The following is a 21236-nucleotide window of genomic DNA, read 5'->3' on the forward strand; positions in this document are numbered from 1 at the left end:
TCATCAAAGCAAAAAAAAAAAAAAACAAAAAAACAAAACAAACAAATAAAAAAACACCACACTGATTGAGCGTCTCAATATTTTGTTTTGGGATCTTGGGCTCCCAATCCTAGTTTTAGCCAAAAATCACAGAGTCAAGCATCAATCATGGGATGTTTTTGGGCAGGGCTCGATAATTGTCCCATACAACTGAAATACCTATTTGGATAAGAAAATATATCTCCCAGCTTGTCCAACTGGACAAATTGATCAGGCTGCAGAAGCTACTGATGCTATTTGGTTTGATAAGGCGATGCCTTCTTGTGTTGTGTTTGTTTACAGAACACAAGCTTTTTCTCCATTTTCAGTGTATTTCTGTGCCATAGTTAAGCGCCACCTAAAGGCCTGGCATATCCACTACATCGTTTTGAAGTCCTCTGCAGACGAGAGACTTTTTAAGAAACCATATAGAGAAAGAAAATGTTTTTGGCTCATGTAGATGGGGAGATAAAACACACTAAACGTCTACATCTGGTACACACAGACAAATGATTACACATAAAGCAAATGTATGTTTTTGGCTACTAAATGTTGATTTTACCTCCTAAAAGTGCCTCAATGTTTGTGGACGAAAAACAAACAAAAACCAACCCACCCGACCTCTTGGCGTGTTGTTTTCCATGAGAGCGGTTGTTTTATTTACTACTTGTTAAAACTTTGGAAGGAAAACTCATTAAGACAACAGAAGAGGCATAATGCTTTTCAGTATTTCTAGGGCAATTCATAATGGAAATTTACATTTCTGAATAAAATTACATTTAAGGAGTGTCCCAGACCCCGACATGATTCATGGATGGAGTTGATTGGCTGATTCTTCTGCAGCATGTCACAGAAAAGTAGAACATATAAAAATACTCTGGGTCCAATAACAGCAAAAACAGCAGTGTGATATTTTATTGGAGTGTCAAATATATGCTGTGGCTGTTTCTAACAGCGTTAACGGCGGGTCACCAAGCTCGCCCTCCGTCTCTCTCGTCCCCCTTTCCCTCCTCACAGGGTAGTGATTTTTGTGTTTTGTTCACACAGGCCAAAGCTTTCATGCCTACTTCCATTACGAGATTGTCAAAATTCACAATCCCCACTGCTGGATTTAATCCACAGAGGGTGGGACTGCCAACTCATAATATGATTTCCCCCGTGGCTGGAGAGAGAGGGGGGGGAGCGAGGGTGCGAAGACCGAGGAGAGGTCGAGGAATAGGGAGAAAAGGATTGGAGAAAGAGGAAGCGGGGGGTTGATTTGAGAGCAGAGAGGAAGGGGTTACGGAGGTGGTGGATGGGAAGGAAAAACAAGAGATTAGTCGGGAATTGTGAGAGAGAGTAGGAAGATGGAGAAGTACTGAGAGAAAGACAATGGCCAAGCTGAAAGCAATCAAAGAAAATTAGAGTGTTGTTTGTTAGCGACAAACTTCCTGTCCTTAAAATTGCTTGAAAAATAAACAGAAAAAAAAAAAAAAAAAAAAAGCATCCTGACATCAGATTTTAGTCTTAGTGCCTGGGCAGACCAAAAGGATTTCTCCCAAGAGAAAAGCTTCAAGGAGAAAACCAATTACTGTGAGAGGAGGACGAGATTAGAGCTGGGAGAGTACCTGAGTTTACAGCAGGAATTACAAAGAGAAAAGGTTTTGCTTTTTGGCTTTGAACCTGGCCCCTGCAATGGTTTTACCGACAGTTATTCGGGGAAAAGAATTTAATGGCTCATCCATCTAATAGCCAATAAGCTTAAGACAATCCGCTCGTTTAATTTGGTATGGGCCTCAAGTTGAGCAACCCCCCAAAGAAAGTGTAAATCCAGCCAGTTATTTTGCTCGTCGTCTTTGAGCAGACACTTGAAGCCATCCAGAGATAGAGGGGAAAAAAAATGAAATGATTATTTTCAATAAGTGGTGTTTTGGAAGGTCCTGGAACATAACAGTTTTTCATGAACATTTCCGCAGTCTACGATTTGTAATGTGTGTCTCGGCACGAGAGTGTGCGTGCTGTAAGATGTGACTGGTATTGCTGAAAAATCCTTGAACGTTTTGAGCACCTTCTAGAAAACACTCAACACTAATGAAATAAACCACATCATAAAATGGACTATGGTTTATGAAATTAATAGCCCTGTGACAGTGATTCAGCTGTGAGCAGGCTTTGTTACTCATCACTAATGAAGAATATAAGACAAAGAAATACCCAGATTTTTCGAGTTCATAAGATTGTGGACAAAACTAGAGAGCTAAACTTTCAACAACCTGCTCTGTTAACCAGACGTCCAAAAGAAGGGAACTTGTGATTTTTGCGAGAATCACTCTCGTGTTCAGAAAGTCAGATTGTGGCTGTGCATCGAATTTAATTGAAAAGGTCATATTGATATTTTACTGTATTTATTTGGGGTCTTTACACCTGAAATGCTGAATACTTTAAATGGAAGCTTACCTCAAGAAAATGAAACTTTAATTCAAGTAAGTTAAAGGTATAAAGCATCATGAAAATACATAGCTCACAAGATATACGGATGTAATAGTAAAGTTAGAACAGAAGCCACAAAAAATAATAGCAAAAATAAATAAGTTAAGAACAAAACAAATAAAATGGACCGAAACATAAGATGAGAAAACAATTATCTCGACTGTGACAAAAATGAGTCCTGGATATAGTAAGAACCTTTGCTGCAGTGTTACAGAAGTGCGGACAGTGAACACACACGCGCCAGGTGTTCACAGAGCTTCACTCTACCTTGGGGATGAAGTTGATCTCCCATCCATCGAAGGAATAGTAGAACGGCTGCCACTGGACCTCCACCGACGTCTCGGTGATGGATTTGAAGACTAAGCCATCGGGATTGGAGAGATCTGGAGAGGCAGCCCAAAACATATTATTGTTCTTCAGTGACCCACACACCCCATAAATCACAACTCCATCTAATGTTGTGTATGGCCGACTCCGAAACCTTTATCTGGCAGTATTTTTTTCTTCACAAAAAGAATTAATACTTCTTTCGTTTATGAATGATGGTGCACTCATGTTATTGATTCACACGGATTGCTAAAGTTGAAAGAGATCTAAAAACACAACCTGGCAGAAGTTTGTGTGTATTTCAGCATCAGCAATGACATTTACATATTGCATCCTTGCAGCATTAAACAAAAAGAAACAAACGATCCTAGCACAAGGTTCACTTCGGCTTCGTTCTCACGGGCAGCCGAGTTCTCCCTCCATATAATCAAATTCTGCTTTTTATAATTAAGTTTAGCAAAGACAACCCGATAAATCATATCCTTGGTGAAAAATGGTTGCATCAGGCCTAATTGCCCCAAATTGACTTTATTACTCCAAATTCTGCTATCATTGAAATTAAATTCACTTATCTGTGAAATGGAGAATAAGTGTTGCAAGCCAAGAGAGCACTAATGGCGGCGTGCTGTACGTGGCCACGTGTTAGCCCATGTGCAATCTGATTACGTTTTGCCAATGAAAAGAGGCTTTTACTTAACCGGAGCTTAATAAGTTTGTACATTTACGGCGAACAACATGAAACCGACTGGCGTGTCTCCCTCGCAGGTCTGCAGCCCTGATGTTTCCACCTGCCTCAACGCTCGCTGTGATTGTGAGCAAATAGTGTGAGCGGCACTAAGCAGCGCTTACAGGTGATAATCACAGCCAGTTGGTGTGGAGAGCAGGTGGTAGTCTCACTCTATTGACACCGGGCAACGCCCTTTGGGAGAATTTAACTAACAGAAAAAAAAAAAAAAAAACCAAGGTGTGTGTGTGTGTGTTTGTGTGTATTTTAAAAGAATGGATGTAAGTCTGTATGAATGCATGTGTTCTGACCAGTGTGAGATTGACTGCTCTCTACTACTTACGGTAACAATTAGTGACTGATTGAGATTAGATTACTGATGGCAGTAACACATTACTGTAATCTGGTTACTTTTTTCAAGTAACAAGTAAAAGGGATTACAATTGCAAAAACAGTAATTAGATTACTGTTACTTTCCTGCAAGCAGGCTGCATTATTACATTACTCACTCCTGACTTTGTTTTGGGAGACTGTCTCGTCACAATGACGTATGAGCAACAACAGCCACCGGGGAGCGGGAGGGAGAGCAGCAGCATTTACAGCGTTTAATGCTCGGAGGTACTGACATTACTTTGAGTTTCAGCGTCTGCTTCGCGCTCTACATGGGAAAACAACTTTAATCAACAGCAAAAAAAATTCCACCTCAAACCGGAGCATGGAAATATGAATCTCAGCGAAAAAGCCCCGGATCCTCTGACTGACATACTCGCTGCAGCGACCGCATCTAATCTCAACGGACGAACCTCCGAAGGCCCCTCTTCTGATGAAAAGGTGAAATTAGACTTGAGAGCAAAACAACGCTGAACTGAAGAATCTAGTTGCTGGCTTTATTGTTGAGTAAATATTGCCCATTTCCACTGTAAACTCTGTAACTTTTCATTATTAGGGACCGAGCCCGGAGGCCACAGGCCACCATGCCTGGAGGGCAAGGTCTCTATTGTTCTTTTTATTTATTTTTACTTTTTAATTTGTTTGTATAAAGGAGGAGCCACACAAAAAGACTAGTATTTTATATGCTTGAACATACAGAAATATGAATTACAATATAAACAACTTGCTTCATTTGATTAAAATATGGTGTATGCAATGTGTGCAATGTTAAAATATTAAAAGTAATAAAAAAATTGAATAAGGACACTTTTATTTAGTTTTATATGATGGAATATGCAGAAAGAATAGAATCAGGCTGAGAGGTCTCTTGCTTCATAGTGTATTCAGTTTGTGCATCATGTTTTTGAAAAGTCCTTTAAAGTACCTTTCTTGGAGAAGTAATCAGTAACTAATAACTATTTCCAAATAACCTGACCAACACTGCTGATTACTACTCTATAATTAGTAATGTAGATACAGTCTGTGAATGTTATTTGTTATTTATAATGTACATAAAGATAGCTGGAAAGCTGCAGATCTGTTATTATTTCAGTAACTCTTGTTTGCTTCAGAAAGAATTTCCTGACAACAGCATGAAACACATTAGAAAGACATTAATTTTTACTCTTAAAGGCATTCGAGACACATTATTTTCTAAACATAAGCATTCTAAAAGAGCTCTTCACATGTTGGTAGTTTATACAAACTGATTTGTTGTCTTCTTCTTATTCTTATCAAACAACAAAATGACCAACACCAGTAACACAGGCCTGACTGGGAATTCATCTTTGCTGAAGTATACTTACGTATTTTAACTTGTTAATTTTTATCTGAAGCAACTTAAAGTGTCCGGCAACGTTTAAAAAGTAAAAGTAAAAAGTACCAAATAACTCTCGCTGAATGTGACAGATGGCATATCATAGAAACAGATGTGACAGTGAGGCGAGGCTGCAGCCTCTCAGGGGAACGAACTGAAATCTGCACTCACAGGTCGAAACGGTGATGCTGGCAGGAACGCTGATGCTGCTGTTAATGACAGCAAACACGTTGATGTTGTACTCCATGCCTGCATCCAGCCCTGAGATGGTGCAGGCGGTGGTGTTTCCTGGGAGCCGCAGCTCGAGCTGCACGCCTGACAGAGAGACAGGCCGCAGAGATAAATGGGGACACTTCATTTTAAAGAAGTTATCTGAGTCAGGTGGAAACAGCGCGGAGCCGAACGACGGGCTTTCTTGCTTTGAAGGGACAGAACATGGATGTGTGCTTACCTCCCAGGCTGCTCGGCGTGTAGGTCACCAAGAAATCTGTCAGTACGACTGACCCTTCCCACTCCAGGTCAATGGTTTGATCGGTCACCCCTCGGACGTTCAGGTTCATGGCTGGAGCCACTGCAACAAAACAAACAGCAGAAGAAATGAGCAAAGCACGACACGTTTCTTTAAGTCCCATTCATCACGATTCATCAGCCATTTTTAGTCTTACGATCACAATATTTGACGAGAGGAAGAGATCAAATTAAACCATGATCATCAGAAAATCATTCATTTCTATTGAGGTTATATTACAGCAGTTTCAATATGCATCGTCTCACAGCACTCAACATTTAGATAAAATATAAAGAAGAGAAACAATTTTTCATGAGTAAGCAAAGGTGAGAGTGGAGGGAAAAACCAATTCCAGCAGAACAGAATAAAACAATAAATTCCTGAGTCTCTAATATATTTAAAGAATACAAAAGTATAAACTGAATAAAAAGTCATAAATCACTATTGTTACTTCTTGTGATTTACTTGTGTGGTAGACAGAACTAAATTATTACAGACCTTCAAAAAGAAAAAAAATATTTGAGTAATACTTGTTATGAAGCAAAAAATATTTTCCTCTATTGGAAGCGCCTCAGTTCTGACCTCGGGTTTGCATTACTGACTTCATCTCTGCTCAGCTGAAGTGAGGTGAATGAAGAGCTTCAGGAAACTCAGATGGCTCACTATAGTACAGAGAGCCTGTTCAATTATTACAAGCGACACAGGAAAACAGGAGATTAATATGATCTGAAATCGCTCTTTGGAGAATATTTCACAGATTAGAAGGGAAACTCCAGTGAAAACTGAACGGTGAGCTCGAATGTCAATCACAAGATTGGTTCTCAGTTGTTGATGTGACAAAGTCGAAGAGAAAATTTCTGAGATCAAGAATGTTTTTCTCTATTTTTGTATCAGTCTTTATACATATAACTCAATTCCATGACTTGTTCATCTTTTGTGCTTGCTCTGTTAAGTTTTGATCATTCCAGCTGATTCTGGATAAAGGACAGGGCACACCTGAAAACACTGAGAGTCCACTGCAGGAAAACCACACATCGATGCAGAATCATGCACGTAAACTTAGAAGGTGTTCAATCATCCAATAATTTGCTTCGCATGTCTTTGGAAGAAGCTGAAAAAGGAATCTAGTCTGGGTGGCGGCTACACCACCGCCTGCAATGCAAACGCTCATTAAATATTTTAAATTGGGGACATATATTAGTCCCTACAGGTGAAAACCATACTGTCACGACAAAACTGGACAGGCATTACTATCAAAGTAAGAAACATATTTAAACTTTGAATTGAGGTATCTTAAACTGGAGTTAACTTTATCTTTTATTCTACCAAATCAACATGTCGTGACAAATTTTTTAAATTATACATTTAATAAATGACATTAATTGACATATGTTTCGCCATGTCAGCAGTTAAAGAAAGTGTGGGCATGTTATTCGGACTGACTTCAACAGTCAGTGTATTATAAGACGTTTGAAATGAAATAGTTTTGTAAAGTCATAATATAACAGTCATATATGTCAAAACATGTTAATTTTGTGTTGATGTTGAAATAAAGGAGTCATAATCTATTGGAAACTGAACTTAAAGTGTGAAAAAGTTTTTTTTCAGGAATGTGTTCTTACTGCTTTTGGGTTTTAAGATGCTTTCTGTTTGACAGATCAAAACTACCATAATATCTCAACTTCTGGTGGCTGGCAAGCGTTTCATGACAGACAAAATGAAAACCTGCAAATTTAGAAGCAATATTATCATCAATCCATATGTATGTGATCCTCTTTTGATCTTTTAGGGCTTTAAATCTTGAGTTTGGTTTGTGTTGTGTTTCCTGCAGTGATGCAAAGTCGAGCTCAAATCCTGCCCACTTCATTTAGAAGCTGTCAGATCGACTTTTGTGATCAGAAACAGCTGGCATGCTGGCAAAAAAGAAAAGAAAAGAAAAAAAAAACACCCCCAGACAGCTGAGTAAGTAAATCTCATACTTGAGCGTATTGCGTATAACCCTGAAAGATTTCTGCGCTCGTAGCAAGAAGTCACTGTGGAGTGGAGATGGCGGAGCTATAAACCTGGAAGCCGGTGTTGAATGCCAATGTGGGAACTGAAGCAACAGTGTTTCCAGATCCTATTTCCACAAAGCAGACAGGGAAGAAAAGGGAGGCAGGCGAGGGACATAAAGGAGGAGAAGGCAGGGGAGCTGAGGAGAAGTGAAGGGACGGATGCACAGACGCCAAGAGAAAACAAGGGAGGAAAAAGACGAGACAGGACGTGCGTGAGGAGTGAATAATTGATAATAAATGGCAGAGGAAGTGAAGGGGAGACAGAAAAGGAGAGACAGAGGAGTAAAGGAGCAGCCAGTGTGATGGATGTGATAAACAACCTCTCACCCACTGTGACACTACAGCGGAGCCCCGAGTCCTCCTCGGGGAACTTTTGGACACTTTAGTAGCCGTTTGAGCTCCTTCCTCACGCGCTCGACAGATGTGTGCGCGCTGCATGGAGCGCTTGGGATTGGGACTTGTTCATTTCAACACAGTGCAGAGAACTCCTGCAGCACTCATTTGCTTTGATTTATTTCATTCGTTCAACTGAGCTTCGCCAGGTACATAAAGAAAACAAGAAATCAAAAGAAGGAGCAACAATTCGAGGTAAAAGACTGAATCAGGTCGTGCAGGAGGCCCAACGGTGACGCTCAAAGCAGAGAAGCAGCTTGCATAGGAAGTGAAAAGCAGACGGAGAAGGCTGTAAAAAGTTTGTCAACACTGAAAAATCTCAACTCAGATTTTTATCAAAAAAAAAAAAAAAAAAAGAAACATCAAATATTACCAATGAGTGTCTAACCTTGTTGTGTTCAAGTTAAAGGTCGTCACCAAGCGGCTTATCTGAATACAAATACTTTCCAGGACTGTTGAGACTGTCTCCAAGGACAGCGGCATCCAGACACCTGATCAACATTTCTCAACACATACCAGGGACAAATGGCAGAATGAAAGCAGCCGGATGTCAAATCAGGATGGCACTTCGCATGGTCAGAGTCTGCATGTGTCTCGAACTACTTTCACGGATATTATTGGACATGTGGCTACGTGTATTATTTCCACACAGTATTCACTTAATGGCAGTTACACGATACGTGATCAAACAGTGGAGTTAAATGTTGGCGTTGCACTGGCAGGTCTTTTTTAATACCAAGAAAATTGTACTTACACAACCCATTGTTTTGATTGGGTACTGTGCATGAATATGCAGTTTGCAGCTATGTAATATTCCATAATATTAGAGCATTAATTACAGAAGACAGTAATCATAGATCACAGTCGTACTTTTATGGCCATTTCATCAAAATCATGTCCAAAGAAACGGTCCACTGCCACCTTTGCAGTGAGCTTGACCTTTGACCACTGAATTAAATGACGTGTCCCGAGGTGACAGTGAACATCTAAAAAAAGAAAAGAAAAACCGTGTCATTCGAGAAGCAACGCTTTAACCAGACTTGTTACTGCGACCTTGATTTTGACCTTTTATCCTCCAAAATCGAATTGGTCGAGCGAGAGCGTGGGATAAAACAAACGAACATATCCTGCTAAATAATTGGAGGATATTAACACGAATGGAGCTGACGGAGATAATCCCTCCAGCCTACAGACAGGAGCATAAAAAGACGACGACCCTCAGCCTGATAACTTCATTTTTAAAACCCTCATTTAGCTTACATAATGAGGATAAGTACATTGTTTATTTCACTTGTAACAAATTCCAAATCTCAAGGCTTTTGTCTTCTCATATTCATGAAATTTGTTAAATAATTTCTGCCTGTTCTCAGGTTTACTTCAAAACGAGTAACTTGCCGAAGGTTATTGAGGAATTTTGCCTGGAGTCTGTAAGTCTCATTAGGTCTAATCAGTATGCCATCACAGGCGGCTACAGCAGAATCTACTGAACTAAGACCCTGATGGCAAAACTCAAGTGGACAACAGAGGTCAGCACGCCGTCAGAGGACTCGCTTACCTTCAGGCTACGCTGTGCGATGGGATTTCTCTCATTAAGTTGCTCAACTGACAAAAAAGAAACTTTTGGCAGAAAACATTTGTTTTTTTGTGTGTGTGATGGATGACATCTCAACTATATACTATCTATTTTCAGCTTTGTCTACATCAAGCTGACCAGCAAAGCTAAAAGCCACGGCGACTGACTGGTGATATTTTTCAATTGATAACACAGGAAAGAATGATGAAGCAACTTTAAATATCACCCTGAGTGACACTATGGATCAGCGATTAGGAATCTCATAAGAAGTCTGCAAGATAACTTTGGATCCATTCTCGGTCTTTTCATGGGACATTTGTGTGCTTCACCTGAAACTGCATGCTCACTTTCACAACCCAGAGACATGCACTTTAGCTCAACTGATGAGTCTAGATCGGCAGGATTTGTAAGTGTGTGGGTGACAGATTGTTATATCACCATAGATGTTTTTAAGTCCAATGACCCAAATGTGCCAAAGCTGACAAAAAGACAGATGAATCAGAAGTGATAAAAATATAAAATATTCACCTGATGTAGTAGTACAAATCTACTGGGAATCAAGAGCAATTCTTCTTCAATGCATCCCATTAGGACAGGTTCATTCATTATGTATCAATAACACATTAAAACATGACCTTTTGTTGCTTTCAAACATCTCAGACATGCTCAAAATTCACAAAACCTTGAACCATTTTTAACTGGATATTGAAGAGGAATACTCGACTGCGTTGTATGAGATGGGAGTGACATTTATGAATATTTAAATAATCTGAACGCAAAAAAAAAAGAGAAAAAAAAGAAGTTATACTGTTGGGTTATAACTTGGGAACTCCTGTGAGGAAAAAAAAAGCTGTGCCATTGATTGATGAAGCCATGAGTCTGACTGATGTCACGCTTCTGAATGGAGCAATAAAACACAGCAATAAAACGGGCATGCATCAAGGATGATACCAAACTTCTGTGGTTTTGATATATGCTGCAGAACTCGGGAGCTGTGTTGGGGCAGGTGCATCGTGCATCCACAACTTTTATGACAAATGCAAATATCAGTTGTCAACACTGTGGCACTAAACAAAGCAGGGGTGTCACTGCTGTTTCCCCACAGTGGCGTCAGGATGTCTTGAAACGATGGGAGGATGCCTCGGTAGTGAAGTGTCAGTCCTCAGCACAACTTGTTCCCTGTTTAGTGGGTGGACATATTTTTATGTAAAGATATACTATTTCCTACCGCACGCCTGTAACATCCAATTTAAATTCAACAGTCTCCATTATTCCTCATAGTGGGAGAATATAGGCCACCATAATTGAAGCAAAAATGCATGCCACTTTCTCCTGCTTTTGATAACATGAAACACTTAAGCCTGTCACCCTACAAGTCTGCAGTAATTGAACTGCTTCGTTTTGTATTCTGCCAACCATCCTCCACCAGCACCAGCTATTTTAGCCTCTAATTGCAAAGAAATAAGCAATTCAGTCTCTTTCTCTTGGTATAGATATTAAATGGGAGGACTCCGCGGACCAGTCAGCTTCAGTAATATGATATTTTTTCATCCTGTCCTCCTCTCGCTTGCTCTCCTGTCCATCTTCATCTGTCACTGTGTTGACACGTGCGTCACGAGCCAGAAGAGGATCTGATATTGTGGAGTGAGAGCAGCTCCGAATAAAGACGAAGCTCGGCTCGGAGAGCGTCTCAGCTGCAGGTAATGTCAACTGATAACTGAACGACGTGCTGCAGCCTTCATCTATCCACCAACTCTTAACTCTTTGTGCCGCTGGGCAGCAAAGACCAAAATGGTACAGAAAGTAAAATAATTCTTTGCTTTACACAAACATCACTGATAAAAGAATGAGCGAACCTTGCAGTTAAATCACTTGCATTTTACTGCGTTACATTTACTGAGATTAATTTGCTCACATCTGTGAACCTGAAGACATTTTCAGATCAATAATTAGTTACAGTAATGTATCTGCATCAGTCATAGGTTTATAGTTTGCATTCTGTGGTGCTGTTAAAATTTTTAATCAGATAATTTTTAGGGTTAATCTTTTGCAAAAAGGTATCTTAGTGTTATTGTTTGACACTTTCTTGTTTCAGTTTTATTCAATTTGAGTTTATTAGCATTTTGATCTCTAAAAACCGTAGAAATATTTTTTTTGTAAAAGCTTTACTTTTCATTTTTTATCATGCATGAAGTCAATACTTCTTATGAACTTGTTTATATAAAACTGATGAATAATCAAGATTAAAAGATTCATATTGGCATTTTGTGGTATGATTGAAGTGAATTTATAATTTGGATGACTCAACTTGGTTGATGGTTGTTCTGCAGAAGTCCATAACTACTGAGCACAAAGCTCTATTTCTCTGTTTTCTGGTAGTCCAACAGGATACGAGTGATAAAGTGATTCAAAACCTCATTAGAAAATGAACAGGCACCAAGTGGCATTGTCATGGAGCCACTTGTCATGTTTTAGTTTGAATCAGTGTTGATTTTGAGGTGAGAGACAGGTGCACTTTCCTCTCACCACCACATCAAGCTGATATTTTGCTGTACTTTGATAGTCTGTTGCACTGTATGTATTTTTTTTAATATTTAAAATGCAGTTGGGTTTGGAGTGTTTGCATATTATCACTGTACAAGTGGACATTTTTTTTCTCTGGAAACAGTGACTCCTACCAGAGTCCAAACACATGGTTGTAGGGTCAATCGATGAGTGTCCAATGTTTTCAGGTGTGAGTAAGTGTTTGCTATGAGATTTTCTGTCCCCTTGTGTTCGCCCTGTGATTGACTGGCCTGTGCAGGTTGTACCTGCCCTTAAGCCAGAGCAGTTTGGGAATGGATCTGGTTCTGTGAGACCCTCAGTCAAAAACAATGACTGGAGTAGACAGCCAGAGGAAGTGTGGCTCTTGTTTCAATTATTAAATAGACATCAAGCAAAAACTACATGTTGGCTTCAGCTCCATAAATGCAGAGTGTTTAACCTCTAAATCTGCTACATCTAATTTTCAAAATTAAAGTTTTCTTTTACTTTTATGGTATTAAGATATACTGCATGTTGCAGCTCTAATTTAAAGAAAACCTGCTTTTTAAGTATTCAAACTGAACCATCAGCAGGTCACCAAAACACACTCACAGGTGAATATTTGCCCTGAATCATCTGATCCTGGCTGTTGAAGGAAAACACTTCTAAACTGAGAGTTTCTGCTTCAAGGGACTGAACCTTTAAAGGTCACACAAACTGCTTTAGGTACTTGCCGCCAGTCAGATGATGAAACCGATAAGTAAGTATCAAAATGAATCGCCTACCGGAGTTACAGTCGTCTCCGGCGAAGCCGTCCTGGCAGACGCAGAAGCCCTCCTTGCAGACGCCCTTTTTGCTGCAGTTGTTGGCACAGTAGACCAGCGAGCAATCCTCCCCCACATAACCGGGCCGACACTGACACGTCCCGTTGATGCACAGCCCCTGGTCCGAGCAGTCGTTGAGGCACCTTCCGACCATGCAGTCCTCGCCCGTGAAGGACTCCTCGCACACGCACTCCCCGTCGATGCACAAGCCGCGGCCCGAGCAGTCCGAGGGGCAGCGCGGCTCCGAGCAGTTGTCGCCTCCGAAGTCGCGGTCGCACACGCACTCTCCCTCCACGCACACGCCCTGGCCGGAGCAGTCGTTGGGGCAGCGCGGCTCCGAGCAGTTCTTACCGCCCCAGCCCTCCTCACAGACGCAGCCACACAGATCAAAACTGAAGCTGCCATGGCCGCTGCAGCCTGGGACGAAGTCCAAGCGGCCTGCGGGAAAAAAAAAACAACAAAAAACAAAAAAAAAAACATTTTCAATAATAAAGACTAAAAACAAAAAAACAAAAAAACAAAAAAAAAAAAACACACAAATATACAAGCAAGGCCCCCCAAATGACTTTAAGTAAGATATCATCCAAAATCTTGGACGGTAGCTCATTTCACAGCTTTGATGCAACCATCCGAAAAGCCCAATCCTCCAGCATTTTAAAGTGAGTAGGAGGTACTCACAGTAATGTCTGCTGTGAAGAGCAGGTCTGTGAAAGCTCTGAATACACTTGGAAGGCTCTAAATGTTAAAATCAGAATTTTAAATTCAAACCTGACAGAAAACCGATGCACTTAAAATATGTGTGCTGTTGGCGCCTGTGGGAATCTGTGAAAAAGACATGCAGCAGCATTTGGGACTAATTGCATATAATTTAGAATGGATGTGGGGGATTTTGAGGGGAAAAAAAATCCACCTGTTTAGCTGCTGAATCCTCTACTGTCAGCACCATTGATGTGTCACAGCAACAGTACAACAATGCAGCTATCACTGCATGAGCCTGAGAGAGGCCATCAGGAATTCTGTAAACGTTACTTTCTCAGTAACAGCTGATGATTCTAAAACCTTTCAAAGAAAGACTCATTTTAATGACCCCTCACTGCAACCAGTATAAATAAGACCTTATTATCCCATCACCTTTCCCAAAATAAATCAAAACTTGTGTTTTGTCAAAAGTATCTTTGGACCACATATTTAAACATCTTTAAAATGGAAAACTAGGAAGCTCTTTCTATGTTCTATGACTTCCTCAGCCCTGTGTTTGATCCTTCTTCTGATTCTGATCATGGCGACTGCAGATAATCACATTCATACTGTAGAATGGAGCATTTTCACATAATATCTGAATAGGGTGACAGTGTCAGAGGAGCAGACCTTTTAACCATAATATATTCTGTAACTTTATTCATGCCAGTCCCTTCTAATATCTTAACGGCAACATCTTATGAATAGTGAAGACATTTTTTTTTCTTTTTTGCCACTACCAAAGGTTTTTCCATTCCTCTTAAGCTGTGAAACTCCGCAGGAGAAACAAAAAGAAAGCAAGATGCCCTCGGGCATCAATATTCTGCTGCTGTCTGTCTCCTTTTTTCTGTTTGGTTTACCTCTAGTACCTGGATTCATTTCTCCGTGTGTGTGTGTGTGGTGTGTGTGTGTGCATGCATGTGTGTGATTTCGAAACCCTGCCGTCCTTCATGTTTTCTTTTAAAGTTGCATGTTCAATACGGAGCTCCTTTTACTGCAAGCACAGAGGCCCCACATGAACAGAAACTACATCCTTGAGCTTTAATCTATATCAAGAATGGAAAACATGGATCAGCGAGAAGACGACAAACATTTTATTCTCACTGCGACAGGTCGGACTGTTCACTGCTTAGACCTTTCAATCCTAAGATATATGTGAATTATATGTGAAAAGCATCTAAACTGAGTGCACTGAATCAATATAAAGTGGTTAAGCAATTCATTTTCTGAAAATGAAACTGTAATGTAAACAGTTAGAGGGGCACTAGTGGCCCGCGACACACCAACTGCCTATTCCTGATCTATAAGCTTTATCGCCAGTGCTAAAGGCTACTCACCCATAACTGGACTCTCCCCGCAGCACCCAGACCCACACTGAGCTCTGAGCATAGAGACCTCCCTCTCCAGCATCTCCACCCGGGTGGCGAGCTGCTGGATCGTGGTCGTGGCTGCACAGCCGCACGCTGCTTTTGGAATGTTGATACGATGAGTGAATGTCACCTGAAACAGAAAATAACAGCTTGTAACAATTAAACCTTGCTGCGCTTTAACATTCCTCAACCCTTTTAATAAGAGACTGATGCTATTTACTGTGTTTTCTAGACTAGAATCATCACTTTTTTTCAAAGTGTCTGACTGGTCTTGAAGAGAAACTCAAAGTATAAATCAAAATGTTTGGAAAATACCATTAAGACCACTAGATGTCACTGTATGACAACAGAATGCGGCTGTAGTACGACCGAAAAACCTCCATCACAGCAGTATTTTACTGACAGCGCAAGCAAAGTGTAGCCAGCGGAATTTAAAATAAAAATATAACACAACATAAGAAAGAGTGTTATTGTCAGAGAAGCTTGTGAAACTTGCGAGGGGCTTATAAACAGCTGGGGCTTATCGACAGAGCTGTTATGTCTGGACATAGAAAAACATAAAGCATCCTATACACCAGTGAAGAACTTATAAGCCTTTATTTTGTGATTACAAAATGCATTACAGGTTAAACCAAACTCTGGAGACCAAAATGTAATGCTTGGAAAATATCTACCTGACTGTCTGCATCCAGAGTCTGCTCTGTGTATTCTGTGGGTCCTGCTGGATCTACTGGACCCTCCGCAGACGCTCTGGATCCTAACTCGGCCCGAGAACCTGCAAAAAGAAAGGAGCAAGCAATTGAAACTTCATAAAGCAGGCGTTTGAATGTCAAAGTGTGTGTAAAAGGTGCATCCAAGCAAGAATCTACAGTATGTTTGAACCAAAACAGTCAATTGATCAGAAGAGCTCACCGTCACCCGGAGCCGGTGGTGCGGAGGCGTCCAGGTCAACAGAGCACAGAGACTCCAAGGGAACATTGATGTTGTAGACGTGGTTAAAGACTACAGGTTGCTCCCGCAGCGTCTGGTTGGCTGAAGAAGCCGTGGGAGGCTGATCCTCCCCCGGGGTCTGACGCCTCACTCTGGTGGTGCGAACCAGCTTGTTGTCTCCTGATGGAGCGCCATGAGCAGCACCCTGCAAGGAGAAATGATGTGAAACAGGAAATACTGCACGTGCTTCAAACCCGGGGATTTCCAGCTGCTGCGGTCCTTTTCGTGTTGTGTATCAAATGATGGCGTGAGGACAAAAGAAAGGCTCCAGTGAGGCAATAATAAAAAAAAATAACACTAATACAAAACATACCAGGAATTTTCTCCCGGGTAGTCGACACTGAACAAAACTACTCCAATATTAAGAATTTGGTTTACTTCCAATAAAGTGTGGCGACAGCTCTTTTTTTTTTTTTTGTTAGTGGTTTTCTGTGCCTGAAATGGATTTTTGAGATTTTTCATTAAGAAACAAGCGTTGACATATTTAAAGTGTACAGGTGTGATAAGAGGCCAAATTAGCTGCAGGCAAAATTTTCAAATTTCCAAATTTCCTTCAGTGTTATAATTTCAGTAAGTATGGTGAATCTTCTTCAGAGGTCTCTGTTGAAGCCGAGTGCACGAGGAAGTAACTCAAACAGGAGTGTGTGTGCGCCATTGTTTTTCTTTCCAGGGTGAGATTAGCAGATTAACAAAAATTGAGTAGGACTTCTTTTTTTGTAGCGCTTGAAAAGACATAATGGAGAAAAAAGTTGAAGGTAATACACTTTTTAAACACCATTTTTTTTCCTCTTTAGAAAACATATTAAATGTCTGTGTTGGCAACAAGGGACCGGCTCAAATCCATTCCGACAGTAGAAAAAGGCTGGTGTGAGAAGTTGAAGGGATATGATCCAAGCGGAAGTACAAGCCAGAGAGGTGGAAAAATGAGTTGAAAAGGCAGTGGAGTGAAAACGCCAGGGGGCATGGACAAAATGGGATTTGCCCAAAAGCAAAATCACATTGGACTAAGGGTGGAGGGCTCCAGCCTCTCTGTATTTCCAGCTTCCTACAAGCCATGTGTGACAGCCTTCCATAGCTATTTCCTGCAGAGGGGACCAGAAATTACATAGTCTGGTCAGAAACTTGACATTAGCACACAGTCCGTCAGGTTACAAAACAGCTCCAACCAAAGGCTGGTAGAGGTACTGAAGCAACAAAGTGCTACTGCCCCTTGCAGATGGGCAAGAAATAAGTGAAAAAGGCTTTTTGAAAGCTGGCACCAAGCAACTGAAGCAACCAAAAGACCAAAGCCCAGTCTTTAGGAATCAGCCAGGTCTTGAGAGATGGGAGGAGGATAATGTGCTTTGGTCAAAAGAGGAGACCATTGTCTTGGTTGAGCTGACAGTATCGTGGGAGGGATGTGAAAAGGGCTCCAGAGAGGATGACCAAAAGCTACAAGCCTCTAGTTGAGGGACTGTGGAGACAAAGGCTGGCAGATTTGGCTGTTCCCAGTTGAGGCCGGGTGAGAGGTTTCCTAGCCAAGTCTGTCTGTCAGCTGTTGTCAGCTCTGGACCTGGATGAAAAAAGCAAAACACTGGCAGCTCAAAAGGACGGGGAGGGCAGAACGAGCCTCCTGCTGGATATGGAACAAGTGGAAGGAAGAGAGCTGAAAGCCCGGCGCCAATAGGAGGTGATTTGACCACCTCTGCTGGCATGTCAGCCTCAAAGAGTTGTGTTTGAGGATAGAAAAATTCCACCTGTCGATGTCTGCTCTTGGCTGAGGGTACTTCAGAGGGCGCACACTGATAGGTGTGTTCTACAAGTTTGGAACAAAATGTTTGAGTAAAAGGGCTAAATGGCACTTCAGATTGGTAGATCCCAATTTCAAACTTGTAGAATGTCCAGAATTTAACCAGAAATGAGCCTTTAGCATGAGCATGTATGGACTGAGGGTGTGTGTTTACAGACTATTCATATTTTCAGCTTGTAGGCATTATTTTACCATAGAGTCTCAAAACTGTGTGCAAATATAAAACAATAAAATGCACCAAAAAAACTGTTAATCTCCTATAAACTAATGTGAAATATGAAGCTCATATGTCTCTGCTAACTGTGAAACAACATGAAGTACTTTGCTTCAAATCCAAACAGTGGATTCATAACTAATTAAACTGAGGACTTCACTCAAAAGACGAGCTTTATGGTTTTACAAAACATCTGTAGCCCTCATAAAGGATTCTGCTCTCATTAAAATGTAAACAGCCTGGTTGGGAAGCCATTTGAGAATCACATCCTAAGTGTTTCTTTACTCTATTCCACCATATCCCAGTTCTGGTCTGCGGGGAATTCCACCAAGCTTGTTTTAGGCTGTTCAAACAAATCCGATTCAATGGAGAGAGAGTGTTGTTATCAGGCTTCTACGGAGTTTGATGTCGACCCATTTGTCTGAATCACATGTGTTCGGAGCGGTGAGAAATCTAAAGCATGCTGGGTAGGCAGTCCCCGCGGAGCAGGGCCGCGAAAACACTGCGGCACATGACAGAGGAACAGAGCTGTTAGCTGATGTAACCAAGATCGTCAGCTACTAAATGATGCCGACTTTTTGCTTGAACAAAAAAATGCCGACTAAATGACGCTGACTTTGAGCTTGAGTCCATTAGCACAATGCTGCGCTTAAAGCTATCAAGTGCATGCTCAAGATCAAACCAGTGTTGTCACTTAAAACAAGCCAGATGGAAAAGGTACTGCCAGCCTGTTATAGGAGCGTTGACTCAATTAGTAATTTAGCTACGGCTGATCAAACATGACTGGAACAGTTCACACTGCGAACACTAAGCCTGCCTCCGTCTGATTGTTTCCTGAGAATCACTCAGCTGCTCATCCCTGAAAATGGCCTCGAGCGTAAAAAGTTAAAACCGGTCTACTCATTTGGACGAATTGGTAAAATTAGAAACAAAAAATTTAGAAAAAGGTGCAGGAGGTCTAAATCATTGGTTGTCTTTGGTGTAAGTTATTTTGTTCGTAAATAATCAATTAGCAAAAAAGGGAAATCAGACTGCGTAACATACACATTTTGATTTACTTGATTCTGTATGTTTACCTGTAGAATGAGGAACAGAGCCAACGTGAGGATCCAGCTTGTGTTGGGCACAGTTGCCCGGCTGTGCTGCTGTGCCAGTGGCATGCTGGGAACAATCTTCACCGCTTTCCGTCCACTCGCACCTGTGGAGGAGTGAGAAAAACAGAGAGAACATGCAGCATGAAGTCATTTTCAAAAAGAAACAATGATGTGCGCAGTATTAATATGCTATATTAAAATATACTACAGTAATTTCTACTGCAAGCAAGCGTGACTATATGAACGTGGCAGAGTGTCTGAGCTCAAAGAGTCCCACTACGACGAGCTCATCCTCTGTAAATGATAAATAAATGCCTTTGATCTGATGTAAAATAATTGGCTTTGGAAGGAAAAATAGAAACACTTCCAGGGATTATGGAGTCAGCTAAGAACCTTTGAATGGATTTCACTCTGAGATACCAAATATTTGATCTTCCCACTTGGGAGCGATGCAGAAATATTGCTCGGAGAGAGAAGGTTGATAGATGGATTTCAGCAGAGACATGGTTTGACTGATGCTGCTGTAATCCTCTCTCCGTCGAGGAGGGAAGTGAGAACGGGGACAGACTGAAATAAAAGCTGCACAGAAGAAAAAGTGACGCGGGAGCTTCAAGCAGGCTGTCATACATCAGGGCAGACACCGCTGAGCGCAGCTGCAGTTGCTCTTTTAATGTGGCTGTTTGGATTCTCTTCAGATTGACTCACAACAATCAAGCGCGATACTCGACCTGCGGGAATTGTCTCGTCAAACAAGAGTATGCACAGCTCTGTGTGCGCACCTTCAAAGCACAATCAATTCTTTGAGTTTTAACACTTCTGTGTTTGTTTGCGTGGGCAGAAGATGGTGAGGAAGAGGTTAAAGTTTCCACACAGGAGCCTGTGTAGTCTGCGTTCAGATTCTCTTTTATTACTACAATGCATCTGATGTTGGTGGAGAAAGATGGAAGTTTGGTCACAGCAACGAACCACGTTCAACTTTTTTTCTTCGACCATTTCGGGTAAAACTGTTGAAATATGAGTGCATTTGCACATAAATGAGAACCAGACTGCCTGTGAGTCTCTGACTGTCTCTTTCAGGTAAAGGGACTTTTCCCCCCTCCTTTTCTGTTTTGGAGTAAATACATAGTCAGTGTCTCAGACTTCCTGCTCACATACTGCACGATCTTCACACAGTCGCACTACACTTTTCAAGATCCTTTGCATGCACCTGAGCACATCCTTCACTTTATGACAGATATGAACTACCTTTGTGTGTTTGTGCTTGCCAGGTTTTGTATGTGCGTGGTGAACAGAAACACTCACATAAAGAATCTTGACACATACAGTTTATCATAAAGGACCCATAGGAGAAAGATAGTTGGTCATATGTTACGATCTGCAGCACGTCTCGCTTCAGACAACGCTTCTAAAGCTTTTAAAAATGACTTTGGCCTTGCTGGAATTGACTTCCAACTTACAGCGTTTGCTGAAGAGATGGAAAATAGTCTACTGTGAAACATAGCTCCCTCAAGCATGCAGCTGTCTGACACGGTAGGATCCACTTAGCTGGTGAATTCACCAAACAAATGACAAGCACAAAGAAGCTGAAAGGGCGAGGTGAGCAAGGGCAACCGGAATGTTCGTATATACTGTATATATGCATCCATTAGCAGAAGCAGTGTTTTCTGAGCCAGTCTCCTCACTGGATGGTGGATTCATGCTTTATAAGATGCGATGATGACAAATTGTACTGTGACAGAATGAAAAGTTACGTTATGATGTTCATCTCGTCGAAGTGATAGAAAAATTAATGGAGACCGCTTCAGGCTGAGATGGAAATGATGTAGGTGATCTGATTCCCGGGACATTTAACCCTTTCAGCCTGACAGACCTGGTGTCAGA

At 41.2% G+C, this 21236-nt stretch overlaps 1 protein-coding gene across 1 annotated transcript in view; it reads right to left on the bottom strand.

Annotated features, from left to right (window-relative positions):
• Positions 1-19455, bottom strand: part of tnr (tenascin R (restrictin, janusin)) — a 77389-nt gene extending 57934 nt beyond the window's left edge. The window contains exons 1-8 of the mRNA XM_030114392.1: positions 19338-19455; positions 16187-16403; positions 15943-16025; positions 15236-15398; positions 13122-13598; positions 5737-5856; positions 5457-5600; positions 2755-2870 (exon numbers count right to left, since the gene is read on the bottom strand). Of these exons, the coding sequence (XP_029970252.1) occupies positions 2755-2870; positions 5457-5600; positions 5737-5856; positions 13122-13598; positions 15236-15398; positions 15943-16025; positions 16187-16403; positions 19338-19421 (1404 nt within the window). The 5' untranslated portion in view covers positions 19422-19455. The remainder of the gene's footprint in view (positions 1-2754; positions 2871-5456; positions 5601-5736; positions 5857-13121; positions 13599-15235; positions 15399-15942; positions 16026-16186; positions 16404-19337) is intronic.
• Positions 19456-21236: the final 1781 nt, after the last annotated feature.

The sequence above is a fragment of the Salarias fasciatus genome, chromosome 18, assembly GCF_902148845.1.
Source record: "Salarias fasciatus chromosome 18, fSalaFa1.1, whole genome shotgun sequence".
NCBI classification, from domain to species: domain Eukaryota; kingdom Metazoa; phylum Chordata; class Actinopteri; order Blenniiformes; family Blenniidae; genus Salarias; species Salarias fasciatus.